The sequence below is a fragment of the Rattus norvegicus genome, chromosome 2 (assembly GCF_021556685.1).
Source record: "Rattus norvegicus strain SHRSP/BbbUtx chromosome 2, alternate assembly SHRSP_T2T, whole genome shotgun sequence".
NCBI lineage: Eukaryota > Metazoa > Chordata > Mammalia > Rodentia > Muridae > Rattus > Rattus norvegicus.
The window spans coordinates 223,836,274-223,858,840 of NC_141535.1; the positions used below are offsets into that span (position 1 = coordinate 223,836,274).

Consider the following 22,567-nt stretch of genomic DNA (forward strand, 5'->3'; position numbering starts at 1 on the left):
TCTGGCAGCCTGACACAACGGCACCAGCATCCTATGAAACAAAACTACCATCTTCGTTTTTCATAAATTTTACAACGGAAGCCTTTTTTTTTTTTTTTTTTTTGCAGTAACATCTCCTTCAAAGCAACTATCCTGCAAAGGAGAGAAACACACAAACACAAACAAACAAGACTCAACTGAACACTAACTCTATTTTAAATGTCTTTAGTCATTGCCTTTAAAAGCAACTTTCCAAACACAGTCTGTGTCCTGACGTCATTGTTCCTGATAGGCTGTTGCCCCTCACGGATGTAAATGCATTCAGGTTCTTCTCATTTAATGTTCCTGTTGATTTGTCTCTTCTCTTACAAGCTCATGCCTCCCCATAAGATGGCTCACACTGTGTGGTGTGGAATCCATAGGGCTCTCTCTGTATTTCCTCTGTCAGTATGCAAACTCAGGGGGAAGCCCCGATTTTCAAGGAAGCAAGCGGCTTATCCCAGGCTCTGTATCAAAAGTGGCTCAGAAAGGAAAGAACGTTTTTTCTTTTCAGTTCATCTTTGTTTAACAATGATTTTCCTGGATGGCTGTTTTGCACTGAGCACTACAGTTTGTACTGCAGACACAAAGCACCAACATTTCATCCGAATAGCTTATGTAAGCCAGTGCGGGTGAGGGAGAAGAGTAGGTTTCCATTCGCTGGACCACGTGACCATGCAAAGCTAGAGTTAAGCAGCACAGACTGGAAGTGTTCAGCCCAGGGAGCTGTAAGTGAGTGTAAAAGCAAGGGGATTGTGAGAGGGGTAACGTACATGGAAAATCTTGGACCGCCCTAGGACAGAAGAGATTGAAATTTGGGGTTCCATATTGTCTTCCCCTCCCCCACCTGGGTATATTCCTATTTTCTTTTTTCTTTTTTTTCAGAAAGCAATAGAAAGTTTGGTTGTTCTGAATACTTTTGGTATAAGAAAATGTGCTTATTTCTCTGTGGTGCAAAAACTGAGGGAGAGGCAAAGCTGTCACCTGCTTGAGCAGCTAGACCGGGAGGCTTTTGTACCACAGAGAAATAAGCATGTCTTCTTATGCCACAAGCGTTTTGTTTTTGTTTGTTCTCCCAGATGTGCTCCACTGTATTTCTTTTCCTGTTTTGAAGGAAATATTTTAGGAGAAATACTGATTAATAGCATTTTGTTTTTAAAATGTGTGAAATGTGACACCATTAGTCATGGAAAGTTTAACGCAGGGAGTGAATTGTAACATAACCAAAAAATTTACAAGTTCAGCTCTAAGCTCCAGTTGAGATGACGTTTTAAAAGAACTTCAGTTAAAGATTAAAGATCTGAAAGAGCTGTAGGGGCTTGAGACCCCATATGAACAACAATGCCAACCAACCAGAGCTTCCAGGGACTAAACCACTACCTAAAGACTATACATGGACTGACCCTGGGCTCCAACTGCATAGGTAGCCTTGTTGGGGCACCAATGGAAGGGTAAGCTCTTGGTCCTGCCAAGGCTAGATACCCAGTGTACGGGATTCTTGGGGGAGGGGGGCAATAATGGGGGGTGGATGGGGAGGGGAACACCTATATACAAGGGGGAGGGGGAGGGACAGGAAACCAGGAAAGGGAATAACATTTGAAAGGTAAATACAAAATACCCAATTTAATAAAAATGGGGGAAAAAAGATTAAATTAACTGGCTGCTGTGTGAGGGAGAAACAATCTACACGGACAAGCTCCCTGAGAGGTTTGGTCTATATTTTAAAAGTTGAGTTGCAATAGCTACAATGAAGTATATTTCTCAACATATTTTTGGTAAAGGTATCTTTAGACATATGTAAAAAATGGTTTTTTCTTTAATCACTGAATTGCCATTAAATTATTTTTAGAGAAAAAAAATTAAAGGTCTGAGTTATGTCTCAAAAGTTTTCTGTGGTCCTAAATAAAACTTGCTTGTGGAGCCTGAATATTTGGAATAGAGAGCGGACCAGGATGGCCCCAGAGCATGGGCAGATGTAGCCACTGTCTGAAAGAGAGATTGGGGGTCTGGGTATGACGGTATCACTTTCCTGGATGATGAAGCTGAGATAAGACATTCCCAACAGAAAGAGCCTTGCTTGTAGCCTGCAGAAGATCCAAGGTGTGCTTCCTATAGCCTGGTTATCCTCCTTTGGGTGGGAGCCCAGCTGCTTGCACTAAATAAGGCTGTTTAGCCAGCAAGTGTCAACTCATTCATCCACTTCCCTAGATTAATTCTGTTCTCTGAGACTGGAGAGTATGGGGGACTGGTGAGAGGGAGTTGAAGAGTAAACACCATTTAAAGAAGCCACAGTCTGTTGCCTTTAGTCCAACCTCTCCTGGAGACTGCTGAGGGTACCCAGGGGTCCCGGTCAGAGCTTAGAGTTCCAAACAAATACAGGTAACACGTAAGACGTGCCTCCATGGCATCAGAATAGCTGTATCCCTTGAGTATCAGTATTATTGCAGTATTTGAAGGAAAACACTGTTTTCAGGAAAGTAGGCTGGGAAACTACATGAATTCTTAAAGTAACACTTCTTGTTTGTTTGTTTGTTTGTTTGTTTGTTTGTTTTCTTGCCTGGAATCATGACTTCAGGTTATTTCCTGGAGCTCATGATAAGTCTCTTCGGATTTCAAAATTATTTTAATTGAAGCTTCTCAAAAGCAGCAGCATAAGAGATGTTCAGAAGAAAAATGTGTCCATTTGGTTTATAATTCTGAGGCCATGGCGAGAAGGAACCTCATTGGCAGGTGAGTGACAGAGATAGGTGTGCAACTGGGACCAGTGATGGAAACTGGACCATGAGGAGGAAAACAAGAAGAAAGGAGATGGGAGGTGTGTCCTACCTGTAACATCACCGCATCCAAAACTCTGGAAAGCTGGCATGTGGGGTCGGGCTGGGCACTTAAAGAAGAGCCTTTCGCAACTGAGGGGGCACCTTCCCAGAATTCCCAAACACAGGAGACAGCCTAACAGCTGGGCAGGACAAACCAGGGTTCATTCATGGGGCATGCAGACAGACAGAAAGTGGAATGGAAGGAATTTTGCCCTGGGCTCCTTTCTGCTTGTGTCTAGAGCTTGTAGTATAGCGTGGGCAAATCAAACCCTTACCCATTTTTGTCCCAACAATGGGATGCGTGCTCGTTAAATATTGGCCCTGCTCTGACATCCAATCACCCAGCTATTGATTTTGGTGGCAACTCAGGATGTTGATGTGAAACCTGCTTTCTGAAGACTTTCATGGCGGGACGAGAATCCTCACAGTTGACGTAAGTCAGTATCCTTTCTCTACTCAAGGTTCATGTCACAGAGAATGCCCCCACTCTCAGTTCAGTCCATGATTCTCCCACAGCTCGCTCTAGTAAATGTCTATGACACTTATCTGCCTCTAACAATAACGCTGGTCAAAACTACAGGCTGACTTAGTAACCTCTTAGCTTTCTCATCGTTATAGTTCTTGCTGAACACAGCCCTTGGGGAAACAGTGGGCCAAAGCTCTTCTAATGGAGCTTACGTGCTGGGGGAGGAGGGAGTGTGCCTTAGAGCCCATGTGCTTCAACTGTGCAGGGCTTCCCATCCTCAAATACAAACAAATGGATGTAGCGTCCTTTGCTGGTTGTGAACCTGTTCTTCCGGGTTCTTCCTCCAAATTTGTAGAATTTGGATCGACAGTACACCCAGTTGAAGCTAGAGGTCTGGTAGTTCTCAGATTGCTAGTAGCTATGAGCTATGAGTGGCAAAGTACACCTTCAGAAGCATGTTTGCATGTGCTTTGTGAAATAAAACCATGGGTAAAGTACTCCCCTGAAGTGAAAAATGCTAACAAGGAAGTAGTTTTTCTACTTCTTACTGGAAGCAATGCCTGGATTTGGAACAGCTATCAGGGGGCCTCAATTTCGAAGCAACAGGCTACAGGGTTTGTAGGAAGAAGCTATAAAGAGCTACACAGATCCTGGAAGAGAACAATGGGGAATTCTTGTTTCGGAAAAAAAAAATGAGGCCATTTTAGCTCAGTGTGTCATTTAGTTTTCCACTCAGAACAGGCAAATGAGGTCAGCATCCATCCAAGTGGTCTTCCCACAGCTTGAGCTGTAGCGATACAGCCATGATAAAGTCCCAATCTGTCACCTCCAAGGCTGTATTATGCCCTGACCTTTGTGTACCTTTCGGTCTTGCCCCGACACTGTGCTCAGGACGGATGTACTCAGGCCATGCTCAGATGCTGACGGTGCCGAGATTGAGGGCAAAGTTCCTGTGTGTGCAGGGCATAGCGTCTGACTTCACCCTTCCAGGGCTCCTGCTACAGCTCGGCAATCACTCTGCTTAGCCACCAGCACAGCATCTTACCTGTACTCTTCTCAGAGATGAGAATCCTAGGACTTCCGTTTCATTGATCCAACTTGTTTATTATTGTTAGAGGAAATAAATCCTAGCATCCTCCAAACCTATCCTGATCTCCCTTAGGAGACTGGGGGCCCAACCCTAGCACTTCAACCTAGTGACCTCTTCCTTACGAGTCTTGCTTTTCTGTGTGGACTTTTGAACCCTTGACCATGAAAACCCTATATTTGCATCATGTTCTCTGGAATTGACAGCTTTCCTGTCATTGCTTATGTGTGAGAAAAATTGTATGGTTTTCCAACTCTTCATCTGGATCTCTCCCAACACTGGCTATGGATACTCCAGTAAGTTGCTGGCCTGTTTATGAATGCATATATGTATATGAGCATAGGTATGTGTACATCTATATGTATGTGTGTGTGTGTGTATACACAAATATCCCTTCTTCCTCTTTCCCCCTCTATCCCCCCTCCATCTCTCTCTTGGAAAATTCATTCAGATGAGGAACAGTTACTGCCCAGTTCTTTTTTTTTTTCATTGTTATTAACTTGGGTATTTCTTATTTACATTTCGATTGTTATTCCCCTTCCCGGTTTTCCAGTTCTTATGTGTTAGGAGACAAAGTTTTAAGAGAACCCAGAACTTCGATAAAAACAACAGTAGCTAACCTATGAACCTCAGACACAGGGAACTCTAAATTATTTTCCTCTGAGTATAAACTCACCCTCCGAAAAGAGTGTATGAGGAAATACAGTTTCCTTTTCCTGAGCTTCTTCCAGTCTTTTTCTATACACTGTAGGTGTGAGGTGGGTGTGTAAAGCAGACTGCAGTATTGTCTTGACAGTCTTCTTTAAAATACTTTGAAGCATCACAGCATGCAAACACATCTAAGACAACACGATCACTAGTGTGTTCTCTAATGCTATGTAACAAACCAGGTTTTCGATGTTCAGTTACGGTTTTATGTGCACACTGGACTCAACTGGATGATTCTTCTTAGACTTTGTGTTCTCTGGGCATGCAGTTGTGGGAGGACATCACTGGACAGTAAAGGCCAAAATGGCTCATTGTTAAGTTTGGTCCTTTGACAGACAAGTGGCCACATGGCTTTGCTGGAATACTAGGATGGCTGACTGTATCTCTCTGTCTCTGTCTCTGTCTCTGTGTCTCTGTTTCTGTCTCTCTCTCTCTCTCTCTCTCTCTCTCTGTGTGTGTGTGTGTGTGTGTGTGTGTGTTTGTATCTCTGTCTCTCTCTTTCCATGTGGTTTCCCTGCATCATCTTTCCATCAAGAAGGAAAGACCTTTTAACTGGCATCATTACAAAAGTAGACATCAGTCTACATTCTTGGGGCTTAGCCCAGTTACTGTCCTAGGGTCATTTCCATTGTACTGAGTCAATGTGAGTCTACCCAACTCAGCCAAGCCTAGAAGAAGCACATGATTGGTTAAACCTCCCTTCTTACAGTAAAATATATCATTGTCTATATGAATTATAAAGACCCCTAGATACCAGGAGGAACAGAGAAACCACACAATCTAAATCTAATTTGTTTCTAAAAGTTCTGAAAAGAATATTTATTACACTTATTTCCTACGTAAAAGAAACCAGGCTTTATAAGCTGATGTGTATAATTAGCTTGGCCTGGATAACTATGATAATAACAATTTAGTCTCACTACATATTAAGGACATGCCCCATGTCTTCTTTACACTTGATTTTATTGAATCCTCATAAAACTCTTATGAGGTAAACACCACTGCCTTCAATTTCCTGATATGAAGCTGAACTTCAGTGAGGATTCATAACGTGCCTGAGATCTAGCAACAGGAAAGATGAATCCAATTCAACTTGATATTGAAAGATGTTATTATACCCTTAAATTCTACACCATCTTTTATTTTCCCTGTGCTTTCCTGCTATTTTCGTAAATTATCCTATAATATATTTAATGTAAATATAAATAAGAACCAAAGCTCAACTATTTCTCTCTAGAGATTTTAAAACACCTTCCATACGTAGATTTAGTCTAGATTTTTAAAATCCACTTTGTGTTTTGGCACTGGGATCCAGAACACTCCTTCAGAGCTCTCAGATCTATTTATAAACTTGAACGTCGTCCAAACGCCAAGGTCTGTTGAGTAAATTTCTCCTCCTCATTTATGGAGGCACCCAGAGGATCTGGCACTACGGCTGTGACTCACAAGCTTTTATTTGCGATGCCCGAAGACACAGAGGTGAGACACCTGTGCTTTCCACTTGGTGGTAACATTAATTTGCAAACATCTCATCCAATCAGTTCATCTTACGAAATCTAGGTGGTCAAAGATGTGGGGATAGGAACTGCCCTTGAGCTCTCCATTGATGTGTACACTGTGGTAGAGGATTGTTAGAGGCCGCCTGGCACTGCGTCTGAGGCAACACTGGAATACTAAGAAACCTGACAAACATTTCCCAGACTGCGCTAACATGAGGCCTTTAACCCTTTGCTCATCAAGACAGCTGTTTTGTTTGGTTTTGTTTTGTTGGAGACAGAATTTCGCTTTGTGGAGCCCCGGCCTTTCTGGAAGTCACTCTGTAGATCAGGTTGGCCTCGAACTCACAGAGATCCGTCTACTTCTGCCTTCCAAATTCTGAGATCAAAGGAGTGCACCACCATTGCCTGGCAATCAAGACTGCCTTCTGTGTGCGATTGCTTCTGTTCTAAAATCAGTCAAGCCCAAGTCCAAAATCCACACTCCAAATCAAGTTTTCCTTCAGATTGAAATTTTTTTCCTCCCTGATTTTTGTAGGAATTAACTCTTGTTAGGCAAAAACATCATCCCCAAATCTAAAAAACTAAAAGCAACTGTTTGCTCACCAGACTTGGGTTGATGGCTGGGCAGGGTTTCCCAAAGATGGCTTGTCTCCCTGTGGTGCTGCAGACTACAAGTTTGTGGTCAGCTGGGTCAGCAGTGTCTGGTCAGTTGGCTGAGGAGGGCTGCACTCACCTCTCCAAGGGCATTTCAATGATTCTTGGAAAGGCCAAGTGGTTTGGGCCTCTCTCTTAATGACCATAGAGTAGCACTTATCATGCAGTTATGAAATATCATCACTTTGCCTCCATTTTTTTAGAGTCACAAGGCTGACTCGGAATCAATGCTGACACTTGTTGAATTGTAGCCTTTCTCATTTTAATTTTCTGAAACATGTCTCGTAATCTTTCTAGTTATAATTCATGACTAGAGACCTTGAAAGCTTAAGCATCTTTTAACTGAGTGTTCTCTGTAAACTATAAGATGTTTTTAATTTTAAAACTTGAACTGATTTCATACTAATAAAGGGAAATACTGAGGTAATACAGTTTCAAATGTTCTCCTATGTTAAAATAAGCAAATAACTACACAATAAGTGTCAGGAGCTGACTTGTTTCTACATAAGTGTCCCTTATTCTTTTAATTTCGATATGTTGGATGCTTTCTCCTGATTGGATGTGTCTATGGACTTTGGAGGCAAAATGCCACATATATGATACTTCATATTGGTCACATTGCATTCGGTTTGCAATGTGAGGCTTATATTCTCAGCTGTTCTTGACTTTGGTTGGTCAAAGTAGGCTTTTTATTGTAAGGTTACCATGTTTCCTTCCAACATCTAAAATTACTTGTGGAGGGATTTTTGAGAAGCGGAAATCTGTGCTCTCTAACTTTTTCCCAGTATATAATACATTTATTGGTGGATTTTTATATGAAACAATTATTATAATGATGATTGTCTACTAGTGGATTTTTCTATTTTTTTAAAGGTTTATTTATTTACTTTATGTATGTAAGTACACTGTTGCTGTCTTCAGATACACCAGAAGAGGGCATCGGATCCCATTACAGATGGTTGTGAGCCACCGTGTGGTTGCTGGGAATTGAACTCAGGACCTCTGGAAGAGCAGTTGGTGCTCTTAACCACTGAGCCATCTCTCCAGCCCCAGGATTTTTCTATTTTTATCTACTCTGTCTTTATAAATTGAAATCTACTGGAGAGTTTCTTATTCCCATTTATCTATATTGATACATATATTGATGTTTGTGCTATTCATTTGGTTTTATCAGTTATAATTCAATACCAGTTTTATGTTTGCATACATTCATCCATTCACTCACTCATTCACTCATTCATTCATTCATTCATTCATTTAGGGTGTGTGTGTGTGTGTGTGTGTGTGTGTGTGTGTGTGTGTGTATGAATCTTTACAAGTGTATATACAGATGTGTGAGCCTGTCTGTGTGCATGTAACGGTCAGAGGTGGTGGATACTGAGCATCTTTCTCTGCTCTCTGCCTTATTTCTTTGAGACAGAGTCTTTCACTGAACCTGGTCCTGACTGTTTTCAGCTGGACTGGCAGCTGGCTCACCTCACGAGCCCCCCGTTTCTGCCGCTCAGCACACAGCACTAGGTGCACTGCCACACTCGGCTTTTTACACGGGCACTTGGGATTCCCAACTCTCTTCCTCACTCTTGTGCTTGCGCTGCAAGTGCTTTACCCACAGAACTGTCTCAGATCAAAGTTGTCAAATTTGTGAGCCATATTTTTATTGGGGAAAATAATCTGAAAGTACAGAAGCATCCAATAAGCTCAGAAGATTCTGATAAGTGAAAGATATTAAAAGTCTAATTGCACATGTCAGCATTAAAAGGTGCATTTAGTCTCTGCTCCCAGACCCGGTGAGAGAGAGACCCAACCGCCTGGTCAGGTGGGCACTCCTGAGGCTGCAGAGCGGAAGAGACCACCAACACTGCTCACCCCTGCCCACATCCCTGGCCCAAGAGGAAACTGTATAAGGCCTCTGGGCTCCCGTGGGGGAGGGCCCAGGAGCAGCAGGACACCTGCCAGAGACACCTCCGGACCCTGAAGGAAACAGACCGGATAAACAGTTCTCTGCACCCAAATCCCGTGGGAGGGAGAGCTAAACCTTCAGAGAGGCAGACAAGCCTGGGAAACCAGAAGAGACTGCTCCCTGCACACACATCTCGGACGCCAGAGGAAAAGCCAAAGACCATCTGGAACCCTGGTGCACTGAAGCTCCCGGAAGGGGCGGCACAGGTCTTCCTGGTTGCTGCCGCTGCAGAGAGCCCCTGGGCAGCACCCCACGAGCGAACCTGAGCCTCGGGACCACAGGTAAGACCAAATTTTCTGCTGCAAGAAAGCTGCCTGGTGAACTCAAGACACAGGCCCACAGGAACAGCTGAAGACCTGTAGAGAGGAAAAACTACACGCCCGAAAGCAGAACACTCTGTCCCCATAACTGACTGAAAGAGAGGAAAACAGGTCTACAGCACTCCTGACACACAGGCTTATAGGACAGTCTAGCCACTGTCAGAAATAGCAGAACAAAGTAACACTAGAGATAATCTGATGGCGAGAGGCAAGCGCAGGAACCCAAGCAACAGAAACCAAGACTACATGCCATCATCGGAGCCCAATTCTCCCACCAAAACAAACATGGAATATCCAAACACACCAGAAAAGCAAGATCTAGCTTCAAAATCATATTTGATCATGATGCTGGAGGACTTCAAGAAAGACATGAACACACTTAGGGAAGCACAGGAAAACATTAATAAACAAGTAAAAGCCTACAGAGAGGAATCGCAAAAATCCCTGAAAGAATTCCAGGAAAACACAATCAAACAGTTGAAGGAATTAAAAATGGAAATAGAAGCAATCAAGAAAGAACACATGGAAACAACCCTGGATATAGAAAACCAAAAGAAGAGACAAGGAGCTGTAGATACAAGCTTCACCAACAGAATACAAGAGATGGAAGAGAGAATCTCAGGAGCAGAAGATTCCATAGAAATCATTGACTCAACTGTCAAAGATAATGTAAAGCGGAAAAAGCTACTGGTCCAAAACATACAGGAAATCCAGGACTCAATGAGAAGATCAAACCTAAGGATAATAGGCATAGAAGAGAGTGAAGACTACCAGCTCAAAGGACCAGTAAATATCTTCAACAAAATCATAGAAGAAAACTTCCCTAACCTAAAAAAAGAGATACCCATAGACATACAAGAAGCCTACAGAACTCCAAACAGATTGGACCAGAAAAGAAACACCTCCCGTCACATAATTGTCAAAACACCAAACGCACAAAATAAAGAAAGAATATTAAAAGCAGTAAGGGAAAAAGGTCAAGTAACATATAAAGGGAGACCTATCAGAATCACACCAGACTTCTCGCCAGAAACTATGAAGGCCAGAAGATCCTGGACTGATGTTATACAGACCCTAAGAGAACACAAATGCCAGCCCAGGTTACTGTATCCAGCAAAACTCTCAATTAATATTGATGGAGAAACCAAGATATTCCATGACAAAACCAAATTTACACAATATCTTTCTACAAATCCAGCACTACAAAGGATAATAAATGGTAAAGCCCAACATAAGGAGGCAAGCTATACCCTAGAAGAAGCAAGAAACTAATCGTCTTGGCAACAAAACAAAGAGAATGAAAGCACACAAACATAACCTCACATCCAAATATGAATATAACGGGAAGCAATAATCACTATTCCTTAATATCTCTCAATATCAATGGCCTCAACTCCCCAATAAAAAGACATAGATTAACAAACTGGATACGCAACGAGGACCCTGCATTCTGCTGCCTACAGGAAACACACCTCAGAGACAAAGACAGACACTACCTCAGAGTGAAAGGCTGGAAAACAACTTTCCAAGCAAATGGTCAGAAAAAGCAAGCTGGAGTAGCAATTCTAATATCAAATAAAATCAATTTCCAACTAAAAGTCATCAAAAAAGATAAGGAAGGACACTTCATATTCATCAAAGGAAAAATCCACCAAGATGAACTCTCAATCCTAAATATCTATGCCCCAAATACAAGGGCACCTACATACGTAAAAGAAACCTTACTAAAGCTCAAAACACACATTGCACCTCACACAATAATAGTGGGAGATTTCAACACCCCACTCTCATCAATGGACAGATCATGGAAACAGAAATTAAACAGTGATGTAGACAGACTAAGAGAAGTCATGAGCCAAATGGACTTAACGGATATTTATAGAACATTCTATCCTAAAGCAAAAGGATATACCTTCTTCTCAGCTCCTCATGGTACTTGCTCCAAAATTGACCATATAATTGGTCAAAAAACGGGCCTCAACAGGTACAGAAAGATAGAAATAATCCCATGCGTGCTATCGGACCACCACGGCCTAAAACTGGTCTTCAATAACAATAAGGGAAGAATGCCCACATATATGTGGAAATTGAACAGTGCTCTACTCAATGATAACCTGGTCAAGGAAGAAATAAAGAAAGAAATTAAAAACTTTTTAGAATTTAATGAAAATGAAGATACAACATACTCAAACTTATGGGACACAATGAAAGCTGTGCTAAGAGGAAAACTCATAGCGCTGAGTGCCTGCAGAAAGAAACAGGAAAGAGCATATGTCAGCAGCTTGACAGCACACCTAAAAGCTCTAGAACAAAAAGAAGCAAATACACCCAGGAGGAGTAGAAGGCAGGAAATAATCAAACTCAGAGCTGAAATCAACCAAGTAGAAACAAAAAGGACCATAGAAAGAATCAACAGAACCAAAAGTTGGTTCTTTGAGAAAATCAACAAGATAGATAAACCCTTAGCCAGACTAACGAGAGGACACAGAGAGTGTGTCCAAATTAACAAAATCAGAAATGAAAAGGGAGACATAACTACAGATTCAGAGGAAATTCAAAAAATCATCAGATCTTACTATAAAAACCTATATTCAACAAAATTTGAAAATCTTCAGGAAATGGACAATTTCCTAGACAGATACCAGGTATCGAGGTTAAATCAGGAACAGATAAACCAGTTAAACAACCCCATAACTCCTAAGGAAATAGAAGCAGTCATTAAAGGTCTCCCAACCAAAAAGAGCCCAGGTCCAGATGGGTTTAGTGCAGAATTCTATCAAACCTTCATAGAAGACCTCATACCAATATTATCCAAACTATTCCACAAAATTGAAACAGATGGAGCCCTACCGAATTCCTTCTACGAAGCCACAATTACTCTTATACCTAAACCACACAAAGACACAACAAAGAAAGAGAATTTCAGACCAATTTCCCTTATGACTATCGACACAAAAATACTCAATAAAATTCTGGCAAACCGAATTCAAGAGCACATCAAAACAATCATCCACCATGATCAAGTAGGCTTCATCCCAGGCATGCAGGGATGGTTTAATATACGGAAAACCATCAACGTGATCCATCATATAAACAAACTGAAAGAACAGAACCACATGATCATTTCATCAAATGCTTATTTGACAAAATTCAACACCCCTTCATGATAAAAGTCCTGGAAAGAATAGGAATTCAAGGCCCATACCTAAACATAGTAAAAGCCATATACAGCAAACCAGTTGCTAACATTAAACTAAATGGAGAGAAACTTGAAGCAATCCCACTAAAATCAGGTACTAGACAAGGCTGCCCACTCTCTCCCTACTTATTCAGTATAGTTCTTGAAGTTCTAGCCAGAGCAATCAGACAACAAAAGGAGATCAAAGGGATACAGATCGGAAAAGAAGAGGTCAAAATATCACTATTTGCAGATGACATGATAGTATATTTAAGTGATCCCAAAAGTTCCACCAGAGAACTACTAAAGCTGATAAACAACTTCAGCAAAGTGGCTGGGTATAAAATTAACTCAAATAAATCAGTTGCCTTCCTCTATACAAAAGAGAAACAAGCCGAGAAAGAAATTAGGGAAACGACACCCTTCATAATAGACCCAAATAATATAAAGTACCTCGGTGTGACTTTAACCAAGCAAGTAAAAGATCTGTACAATAAGAACTTCAAGACACTGAGGAAAGAAATTGAAGAAGACCTCAGAAGATGGAAAGATCTCCCATGCTCATGGATTGGCAGGATTAATATAGTAAAAATGGCCATTTTACCAAAAGCAATCTACAGATTCAATGCAATCCCCATCAAAATACCAATCCAATTCTTCAAAGAGTTAGACAGAACAATTTGCAAATTCATCTGGAATAACAAAAAACCCAGGATAGCTAAAGCTATCCTCAACAATAAAAGAACTTCAGGGGGAATCACTATCCCTGAACTCAAGCAGTATTACAGAGCAATAGTGATAAAAACTGCATGGTATTAGTACAGAGACAGACAGATAGACCAATGGAATAGAATTGAAGACCCAGAAATGAACCCACACACCTATGGTCACTTGATTTTTGACAAAGGAGCCAAAACCATCCAATGGAAAAAAGATAGCATTTTCAGCAAATGGTGCTGGTTCAACTGGAGGGCAACATGTAGAAGAATGCAGATCGATCCATGCTTATCACCCTGTACAAAGCTTAAGTCCAAGTGGATCAAGGACCTCCACATCAAACCAGACACACTCAAACTAATAGAAGAAAAACTAGGGAAGCATCTGGAACACATGGGAACTGGAAAAAATTTCCTGAACAAAACACCAATGGCTTATGCTCTAAGATCAAGAATCGACAAATGGGATCTCATAAAACTGCAAAGCTTCTGTAAGGCAAAGGACACTGTGGTTAGGACAAAACGGCGACCAACAGATTGGGAAAAGATCTTTACCAATCCTACAACAGATAGAGGCCTTATATCCAAAATATACAAAGAACTCAAGAAGTTAGACCGCAGGGAAACAAATAACCCTATTAAAAAATGGGGTTCAGAGCTAAACAAAGAATTCACAGCTGAGGAATGCCGAATGGCTGAGAAACACCTAAAGAAATGTTCAACATCTTTAGTCATAAGGGAAATGCAAATCAAAACAACCCTGAGATTTCACCTCACACCAGTGCGATTGGCTAAGATCAAAAACTCAGGTGACAGCAGATGCTGGCGAGGATGTGGAGAAAGAGGAACACTCCTCCATTGTTGGTGGGATTGCAGACTGGTAAAACCATTCTGGAAATCAGTCTGGAGTTTCCTCAGAAAATTGGACATTGAACTGCCTGAGGATCCAGCTATACCTCTCTTGGGCATATACCCAAAAGATGCCTCAACATATAAAAGAGACACGTGCTCCACTATGTTCATCGCAGCCTTATTTATAATAGCCAGAAAATGGAAAGAACCCAGATGCCCTTCAACAGAGGAATGGATACAGAAAATGTGGTACATCTACACAATGGAATATTACTCAGCTATCAAAAACAACGAGTTTATGAAATTCGTAGGCAAATGGTTGGAACTGGAAAATATCATCCTGAGTGAGCTAACCCAATCACAGAAAGACATACATGGTATGCACTCATTGATAAGTGGCTATTAGCCCAAATGCTTGAATTACCCTAGATCCCTAGAACAAACGAAACTCAAGACGGATGATCAAAATGTGAATGCTTCACTCCTTCTTTAAATGAGGAAAAAGAATACCCTTGGCAGGGAAGGGAGAGGCAAAGATTAAAACAGAGACTGAACGAACACCCATTCAGAGCCTGCCCCACATGTGGCCCATACATATACAGCCACCCAATTAGACAAGATGGATGAAGCAAAGAAGTGCAGACTGACAGGAGCCGGATGTAGATCGCTCCTGAGAGACACAGCCAGAATACAGCAAATATAGAGGCGAATGCCAGCAGCAAACCACTGAACTGAGAATAGGTCCCCTATTGAAGGAATCAGAGAAAGAACTGGAAGAGCTTGAAGGGGCTCGAGACCCCAAAAGTACAACAATGCCAAGCAACCAGAGCTTCCAGGGACTAAGCCACTACCTAAAGACTATACATGGACTGACCCTGGACTCTGACCTCATAGGTAGCAATGAATATCCTAGTAAGAGCACCAGTGGAAGGGGAAGCCCTGGGTCCTGCTAAGACTGAACCCCCAGTGAACTAGTCTATGGGGGGAGGGCGGCAATGGGGGGAGGGTTGGGAGGGGAACACCCATAAGGAAGGGGAGGGGGGAGGGGGATGTTTGCCCGGAAACCGGGAAAGGGAATAACACTCGAAATATATATAAGAAATACTCAAGTTAATAAAAAAAAAAAGGTGCATTTATTTGAGCTGAAACACTTTCAAATTTTCTGTCATTTTGCCTTTGTTTGGATTCTTTCTTTTTACAAGTTAAAAAAATCTTACCAGATTATTTCTATTTATAATTTTTAATATTTTTCAAACTGTGACACTGTAAAAATCTAGTAAAAACCATAATTTCATCATGTTAAAGAAGAGCGTCAAGCCAAGCCTGGTGGTTCCTGACTGTGATCCCAGCAACCAGGAGGTGAAGAAGGGGATTGTAACGATTTCCAGGCCAGCCTGGGCTATGTAGAGTGAAATGCAATTTCAAAAACTGAAATAAAGTAAATTAGAATTGTTCCATCAAAAGCTTCTTTCTACAGGCCCAATGTGTGAAAGTCAGAATTAAAAAAAAATATTTTGTACCACATGAGCTCTTTGTTTAATTTTTAATTTCATAATATGTCTTGGTTAGGATAAATTCCAATGCTTTTTTGTTTATAATCTATTTTCCATAATTGCAGCCTATGAACATCAAAAATCTGAAGTTAATTCTTGTTTGCTAAATAGCTTTACTGCTTCTCGTGTTTCTGAGGACACCGCAGTGCCCTTCCACACCTAGGCCTCTTCAGAGAGCAGCCCACAGCCGCTGTGGGACACCTTTGCATTTCGAAATCCTGGTTAGTGAGCAGAAACAAAGACCTTGTTGACGGCCATGCATATGATGATTTGATAGTTTAACAGCACTCTATCTTCAAATATCACCTGTCACATGCATGCTATTTTCATGTATGGAGAAATCTGCATAAATTTTGACTAGTTCTTGTTGAAATAAAATACCAGCTTCAAAATTTCCATACTATAGTCAACTTCTTTACTATAGATTTCATTTTAGTAAAGACACTGTTTTTCTGTGAGCTGCTGCTTTACCGATGTAGGCTCACATTGTCAGTTGCATTCGCAATATCATATTTTTGATGATTTATTTTATTTTCAATTATCTGTGTGCATGTGTTTATGCATGTGTGTGCGTGTATGTGCATGCGTGCGAGTGTGTGTGTGTGTGTGTGTGTGTGTGTTTGTGTGTGTGAGCACATGAATATAGGTGCCCACAGAGGCCAAGAGAGTGTTTTGGGATCCCTGAGGTTGTGAAGGTGGTTGTGAGCCACTGAACAGGAGTAGAACTTACGTCCTCTGCAAGAGCAACATGTGCTCTTGACCACTAAGCTGTCCCTTCAGCCTCTACAATAATTGAACTTTTAAGTCTTGGTGACAGTAACACTTAAACAACAAAATCAGATAATGAATGTTTGAATAATAAATTTCCCCCAAGTTGGTTCCCAATCCTGCAATATTGATTTTAAAAACGGAACTGTTATTAGAATAAGCTGGTACTTAATTTGCTTTTTCAACAGGTACATCCACCATTTAACCATAAAACCTCAATTATTGGTGTCACACGGGAGCCACTGTTTCACATTTTACAGATGCGCAGAAGACCAGAAATAAGGTTAAGTGGAATTAATGGAGGCCAACTGTTATCTGGGGTACACGAGCACTCTTGCTGTCGGGAGTGGCTTGCAAACACTTGAACTATCTGTATGTGTCTGTGCCCAATCACCAGCTTTGAGAAATCTTTTGAAAACAATGACTAATGTTTTCGGATAGTAATGTTGCTGCTTCTTCAGCAGATTTCTGTCGCCTGGTTGGTTTGTGGTCAGCGAAGGCAAAGGCAAGGTCCCTGTGATGTGTGAAGTAAATACACGGAGTTTCCTATCTTCTCCGTCAGCTTTCTGCAGAAGCAGAAAATGAATCCTTACAACATCGAGCCTTTATTTCTAAAGGCGTTGTTGCAAAATGAATACACATAACCAAATAATAACAAGAGCGGTGGAGATACTGTATAGAACATGTGGTCTGACTATAGCTACAAGAACACCAGACGCTCCCAAGCAAAGCCGCCTGCCTCTTTTGTCCACACGGGTTTTACATGCATCTAATCTGCAAGTCCTTGCGGGTTCCACCGACTCCACTGACTCACATCCTGGTGGCCTCATGCTTCCCATAGGTCATAGTGGGTGCTGCACAGCATAAGCCCTGGCACAACTAGCTGCTGTTCTCAGTGATAAAATGCAGCATCAAATATACTTTCTGGGGCCACCAGAGCAATGACGGACCGCTTACAGCTAGTGCTCAAGGCTCTGTGTCCTCATTGGATCAGTCAGTGGCCTGGGCGTGGCACTCCAAAGTGCTTGGAAAGGCTGCGTTTCAGTTTCCTGTGTGCCAAGCTGTTTAGCTCAGTTAAGGGCCACGCCTCTCACAGTTTTCCACGAAAGAGACTGCATTAGGGCTGAACCACTACGAATTTCTATTTCATTTTCGGTATTATCTGTCCTTATTCCGTATCTCCAGATACATTCCGCAGTCCTCTTTTACCTGATCCTTCACACCAGCTTAGCCCCTTCCCGTTTTTTAAACACGCCTGCTAGTCTCTTAGTGCTAAATGGATAAAAAAAAATCCAAATAGCTCTTGTCCAACCTGTAACATACTTGCCAAAATATTACTGATGCCTTTGTACCTACACAATATCTTATAGTCGACCTTTATCCAACATACTCTCATTAATGGGTTGCCGTAGCTTAAAGGTGCTCGGGGGTTGTTTCAGACACACATTTGCTTTCAGGAGGGATTTTAGTGAAAGCTTGGGAAAGTTAGAGGTAAGTCTTTCTCCATCTCACTCTGCCCAGCAGTGCCAACAGCATCTTCCTTTTAAAGCATGCTGTGTATAACTACTCATGGGATGGGTGGAGCAATGGCTAGGGATCCCTGCTAAGGTGAAGACCCACAGTCTTACAAAGAAAGGAAACACTGTCACAGTCTACTGCACGTGTTGAATCAGAAGAAAAGATGGAATTTAAGCCCGACTGAGTCTTTTCACTCACCTTTCCATACGATTAGCTTGCTGTCTAAAGTTTGGACCTGCATGGATGCTAAGTAAGAATAGTTTTGTCCCTTTTTACAGCTCTAATGTCCACTGAAAAAGAGGATTGGATAAAGATAGAAAGTGTGTGTGTGTGTGTGTGTGTGTGTGTGTGTGTGTGTGTGCGCGCGCGCGTTTGTGTATGTGTTTGTGTGTGTGTTTGTATTTATGTGTATGTTTATGTGTGCATTTGTTTATGTGTGTTTTGTGTGTGTATGTTTGTGTGTGTGTTTGTATTTATGTGTGTTTATGTGTGCATTTGTTTATGTGTGTTTTGTGTGTGTATGTTTGTGTGTGTGTTTGTATTTATGTGTGTTTATGTGTGCATTTGTTTATGTGTGTTTTGTGTGTGTGTTTGTGTTTGTGTGTGTTTATGTGCTTGTATTTATGTGTGTTTGCGTGTGTTTATGTGTGTATTTGTGTGTTTGTGTTTATGTGTGTTTTGTGTGTTTGTGTTTATGTGTGTGTTTGTGAGTGTGTGCATCCATGCACATGCTTCAAAGAGACGTTCCACAGAGATTTAACAGCAATAGTCACTGGCAGGGGAGACAGTGGGCTTGAGGAGGAGTACAGAGGCAACCCTTTCACCCTTGCCCTGTGGATTCTCAATTGCTCTAATATTTTTATAACATGTACTATATGTAAAAGTGCAAAATGATCATTGTAAAAGAATTCTTTGACTACACAGCCCCATGTATAGATACATAAGCCTCCTTCAAGAATTTATTGGCAATGCTGCAGATATGAAGAGAACAGAATTCAGGCTGAATACTTTTCATATGATAATCTCTGGTCATTTTTAAAAACCTCGTCACAGTAAAAAAATATATGTATACACACATGTGGTTATTAAGAGTAAAGTGGAAAACATTGAAAATATAGATGACTAAATTCTTTAGAGGTTGTACACTTCTCATGAAAAATATTTAAAATTTAAAAATCAGTCAATTTATAGATTTAGGATAAAAAAATCCATTGTGACTGAATTCGGGGTAGCTATTAAAATAATTAATTCTTTAAGGACCAAGGAAGTACGAGCCGTAAAATAAAATGAAAGACCATCTGGAAAGTAGAGAGACTGAAAATTAAAAAGCAAATTCTGCCTGCTCAGTGCTACTGAGGGACCTCAGCGCACGGCTGTAAAGCCATTTGGAGATAAATGTGGAGTTTGTGTGATTACAATGAGTCCTAAGATGGGTTCAGCATTTATCTATCTCCTGGGAAGCTTGGTGAGTCAGAAACATAAAACCAACGTACCAGGGGGCTATTAACATGCTACTTCCTGTTGTATTATAGAACTCAAGAAGAGAATAAACATACCGATGACTTGCACGGCCGGTTCCACGTCTGTCGTGGCCTCTTCCAGCAAGGACAGTAGCTTGGCTGAAATCTGATGCACGGATTCAATGTTGCTGAACAAGCTCTCCACGTCCAGCCTGTCAATCTGAAGAAGCAGAAACACTGAGCGGCAGTCAATGGAAAGAGAACCACTGTGTGCACCACACTTCTGTTAAACAGTGAGGATTTTACCTACCTTGCCCTACCCGGCGAACATGCTCGTCTAGGGTTTCTAAGTAATGTAGAGTTTAAATGTATAGATTTCCATCATGGAGATTGTGATGGTATGTTATAGCTCTGTCTTAAACACAAAAATGTCTGGCTTGTGTGTGTAGCTGTATTTCAAACCAGATTGGGAAGATTTAGACCTAGTGGTGTTTTTATTAACTGCCCTCTATGCAAGCATAGTACCACTCAATTTAGAATATTTTACTGTTGGGCTGGAGTGATGACTCAGTGGTTAAGAATACTTGCGGTTCTCTCAGAAAACTCAAGTTCAAATCCAAGCACTCACATCAGACTGCTCATAATTTCCTATAATTCCGGCGTCAGGGGAACTGACATCTTCTGTCCTCTGTGGGTACCTGAATACATGCGTCATAAAATACACATCACAGAAAGAAAATTAAAAACAGACCATCTTACTGCTTTTACAGTAGAAGTCAGACCGTATCTTTTTCAAATAGCTATTTCAAAGCTGTTTTAAACAACAGATGTTCTAGACGTGATAACAAACTAGCGGGCAACTTCTTGTTTCTTTTGTGATATAAATATTCTAACTAAGGATTTGTGATATGTTATAATTTCATGCCTACTCTCAAAAATCAGTGTGATTTTATACTCTACCCTATGTTCCTCATACAATTGTATATATTCATCTTCCATCAAATATTTCCTGATTACCTCCTATGTCCTCAGAGATTCGATGGAAAAGAGAGTGGTTAGTAGACAGAAGGGTAGACAACTATGTTCAATAGTCTGAGTGTGCTGAGAAATGCACTCTGGTTTGGTCTTAAAAATATTTTACCTTTTATAATCTAGTTATGTTTATTCAGGATACACAGGATACAGCTACTTTGGTGTAGGATCGGCTGATGTTGGTATACAACAAAGGACAAGAGTCAGGGTCATTTGTCTATGGTTTATTGTGCTACAAAGCATGGATGAGTAGACGGGTGATCAGTAAGTTTGCCTTGAAGGGGCTCCAACAGTAATGAGCAGAGTTGTTTAAAGAGGTCAGGAAAATCAGACAAGAGAGACACCGAGTGCAGCTTGAATTAAGGGGGGGGTGTGATAACAATGGACATAGACAAGAGTTAGACCTGGGGCCCGGAAGATGGCTCAGTGGGTAAAGTGCTTGATTGGAAAGCATGAAGACACGTGTTTGCATCAATCCACTGAAAGAGCAAGCTGTGGTGAAGTGTGCTGGTGATTCCAGCACCAACGTGGCAAAGACAGGAGAATCTCGAGGTTCACTGGCCAGCCCGAGAGGATCCATGAGGTTCAGATTGTACCATAGCAGTGGTTTTCAGCCTTCCTAATGCTGCAACCATTTAATATAGTCTGTCATGATGTGCTGACTGCCAGCCATAAAATTATTATCATTGCTACTTCACAACTGTTATTTTGCTACCGTTATGAATTTTAATATAAGAGCACTTGCCTAGCAAGCGCAAGGCCCTGGGTTCGGTCCCCAGCTCCGGAAAAAATGAATTTTAATATAAATATCTATTTTTTGTGAAAGGGTCAGTTGACCCCCAGAAGGGATCATGAACAACAATTGATTAAGAACAGCTGTAAGATAGAGTTTGTCTCAAAAAAAAAAAGGGAAAAAGGAAAAGGAAAAGAGCGATGAAAGAAGATACCTACATCCCACATCCTACCTCTGACTTCCATTCACACATGCACTATATGCATAACACACACACACACACACACACACACACACACACACACACACACACACACACAGAGAGAGAGAGAGAGAGAGAGAGAGAGAGAGAGAGAGAGGTGGGGGAGAAGAGATTGGGAAAGAAAAGGGACAAATGGAGGAAGAAAGGACAGAGGGAGACAGAAAGAGAGACAGAGAGAGACAGAGACAGGAAGGGCTGATGGAATTCTTCAGGTGAAGGATGGGGATTTTGTCATCAACGTCTACTAAAGCAGAGAAGAAGGAAGCCGCATGTTGGTCTTGGCGCTGTGTCTTTTGGAGCCCAGTCGGTCTATTTCCCATGTTGTATGTGTGTTATTTTGGTAAGCACATTCTCTCACTGAAGTTGGAAGAGTGGCTTCACGCCGCACCTTTGTCAAATACCACGACCGTGCTGGTTGTTTCTTATTCTACACAGCTTTACTTGCTATATTCCTTTCAACCAGTCCTGGGGATTTCTTCAGTCTATGTTATCAGCACTGTCCTCGAAACATTTCTAAAGGTGCCTCAGTCCCTGAGTGAAGTCCACACGCTAGAAGGAGACCATTGTGCCCCGCTCATTTAACCAATTGTGTACTAATGGCCATTTAACTTACCAAATTTTGGCTAAGATTTTCCATCAGTCAATTTTGGACCAACTAATAATTTTCTTAATAAAAAAATCCAAAAGGTCAACCCCAGAATCATTAATTATCAAATTCATACCATCACTTATTTTGATCTAAAATTAGAGAGCCTGTTCCCAACTTTCTTTGTTTTCTTTGTTTTGTTTTGAGATGTTTTACACAGACCTGGCTATCCTGGAACTCCTATGAAGACCAGGCTGCCCTTGAACTCACAGAGATCTGTTTGGCTCTGCCTCTAGAATGTGGGGACAAGTGCCAGGATGCCGGCTTCTCTAACTACTTTTATGTGTTTATTATAACTGAGGATGCAGTTCAGTGGCAAAG

The 22,567-nt window shown here is 41.3% G+C and overlaps 1 protein-coding gene and 1 long non-coding RNA gene across 3 annotated transcripts in view; one reads left to right on the forward strand and one right to left on the reverse strand.

The window, feature by feature from the left end:
• Positions 1-22,567, reverse strand: part of Arhgef38 (Rho guanine nucleotide exchange factor 38) — a 131,263-nt gene that overhangs the window by 53,487 nt on the left and 55,209 nt on the right. For both annotated transcript variants that reach the window (NM_001427634.1, XM_087620624.1), the window contains 1 exon segment: positions 19,670-19,793. In NM_001427634.1, the coding sequence (NP_001414563.1) occupies positions 19,670-19,793 (124 nt within the window).
• On the forward strand, positions 681-21,503 carry LOC147996557 (uncharacterized). The gene is made up of 3 exons (XR_015676954.1): positions 681-746; positions 2,594-2,748; positions 19,646-21,503. It is a non-coding gene; the product is annotated as an uncharacterized LOC147996557 (long non-coding RNA).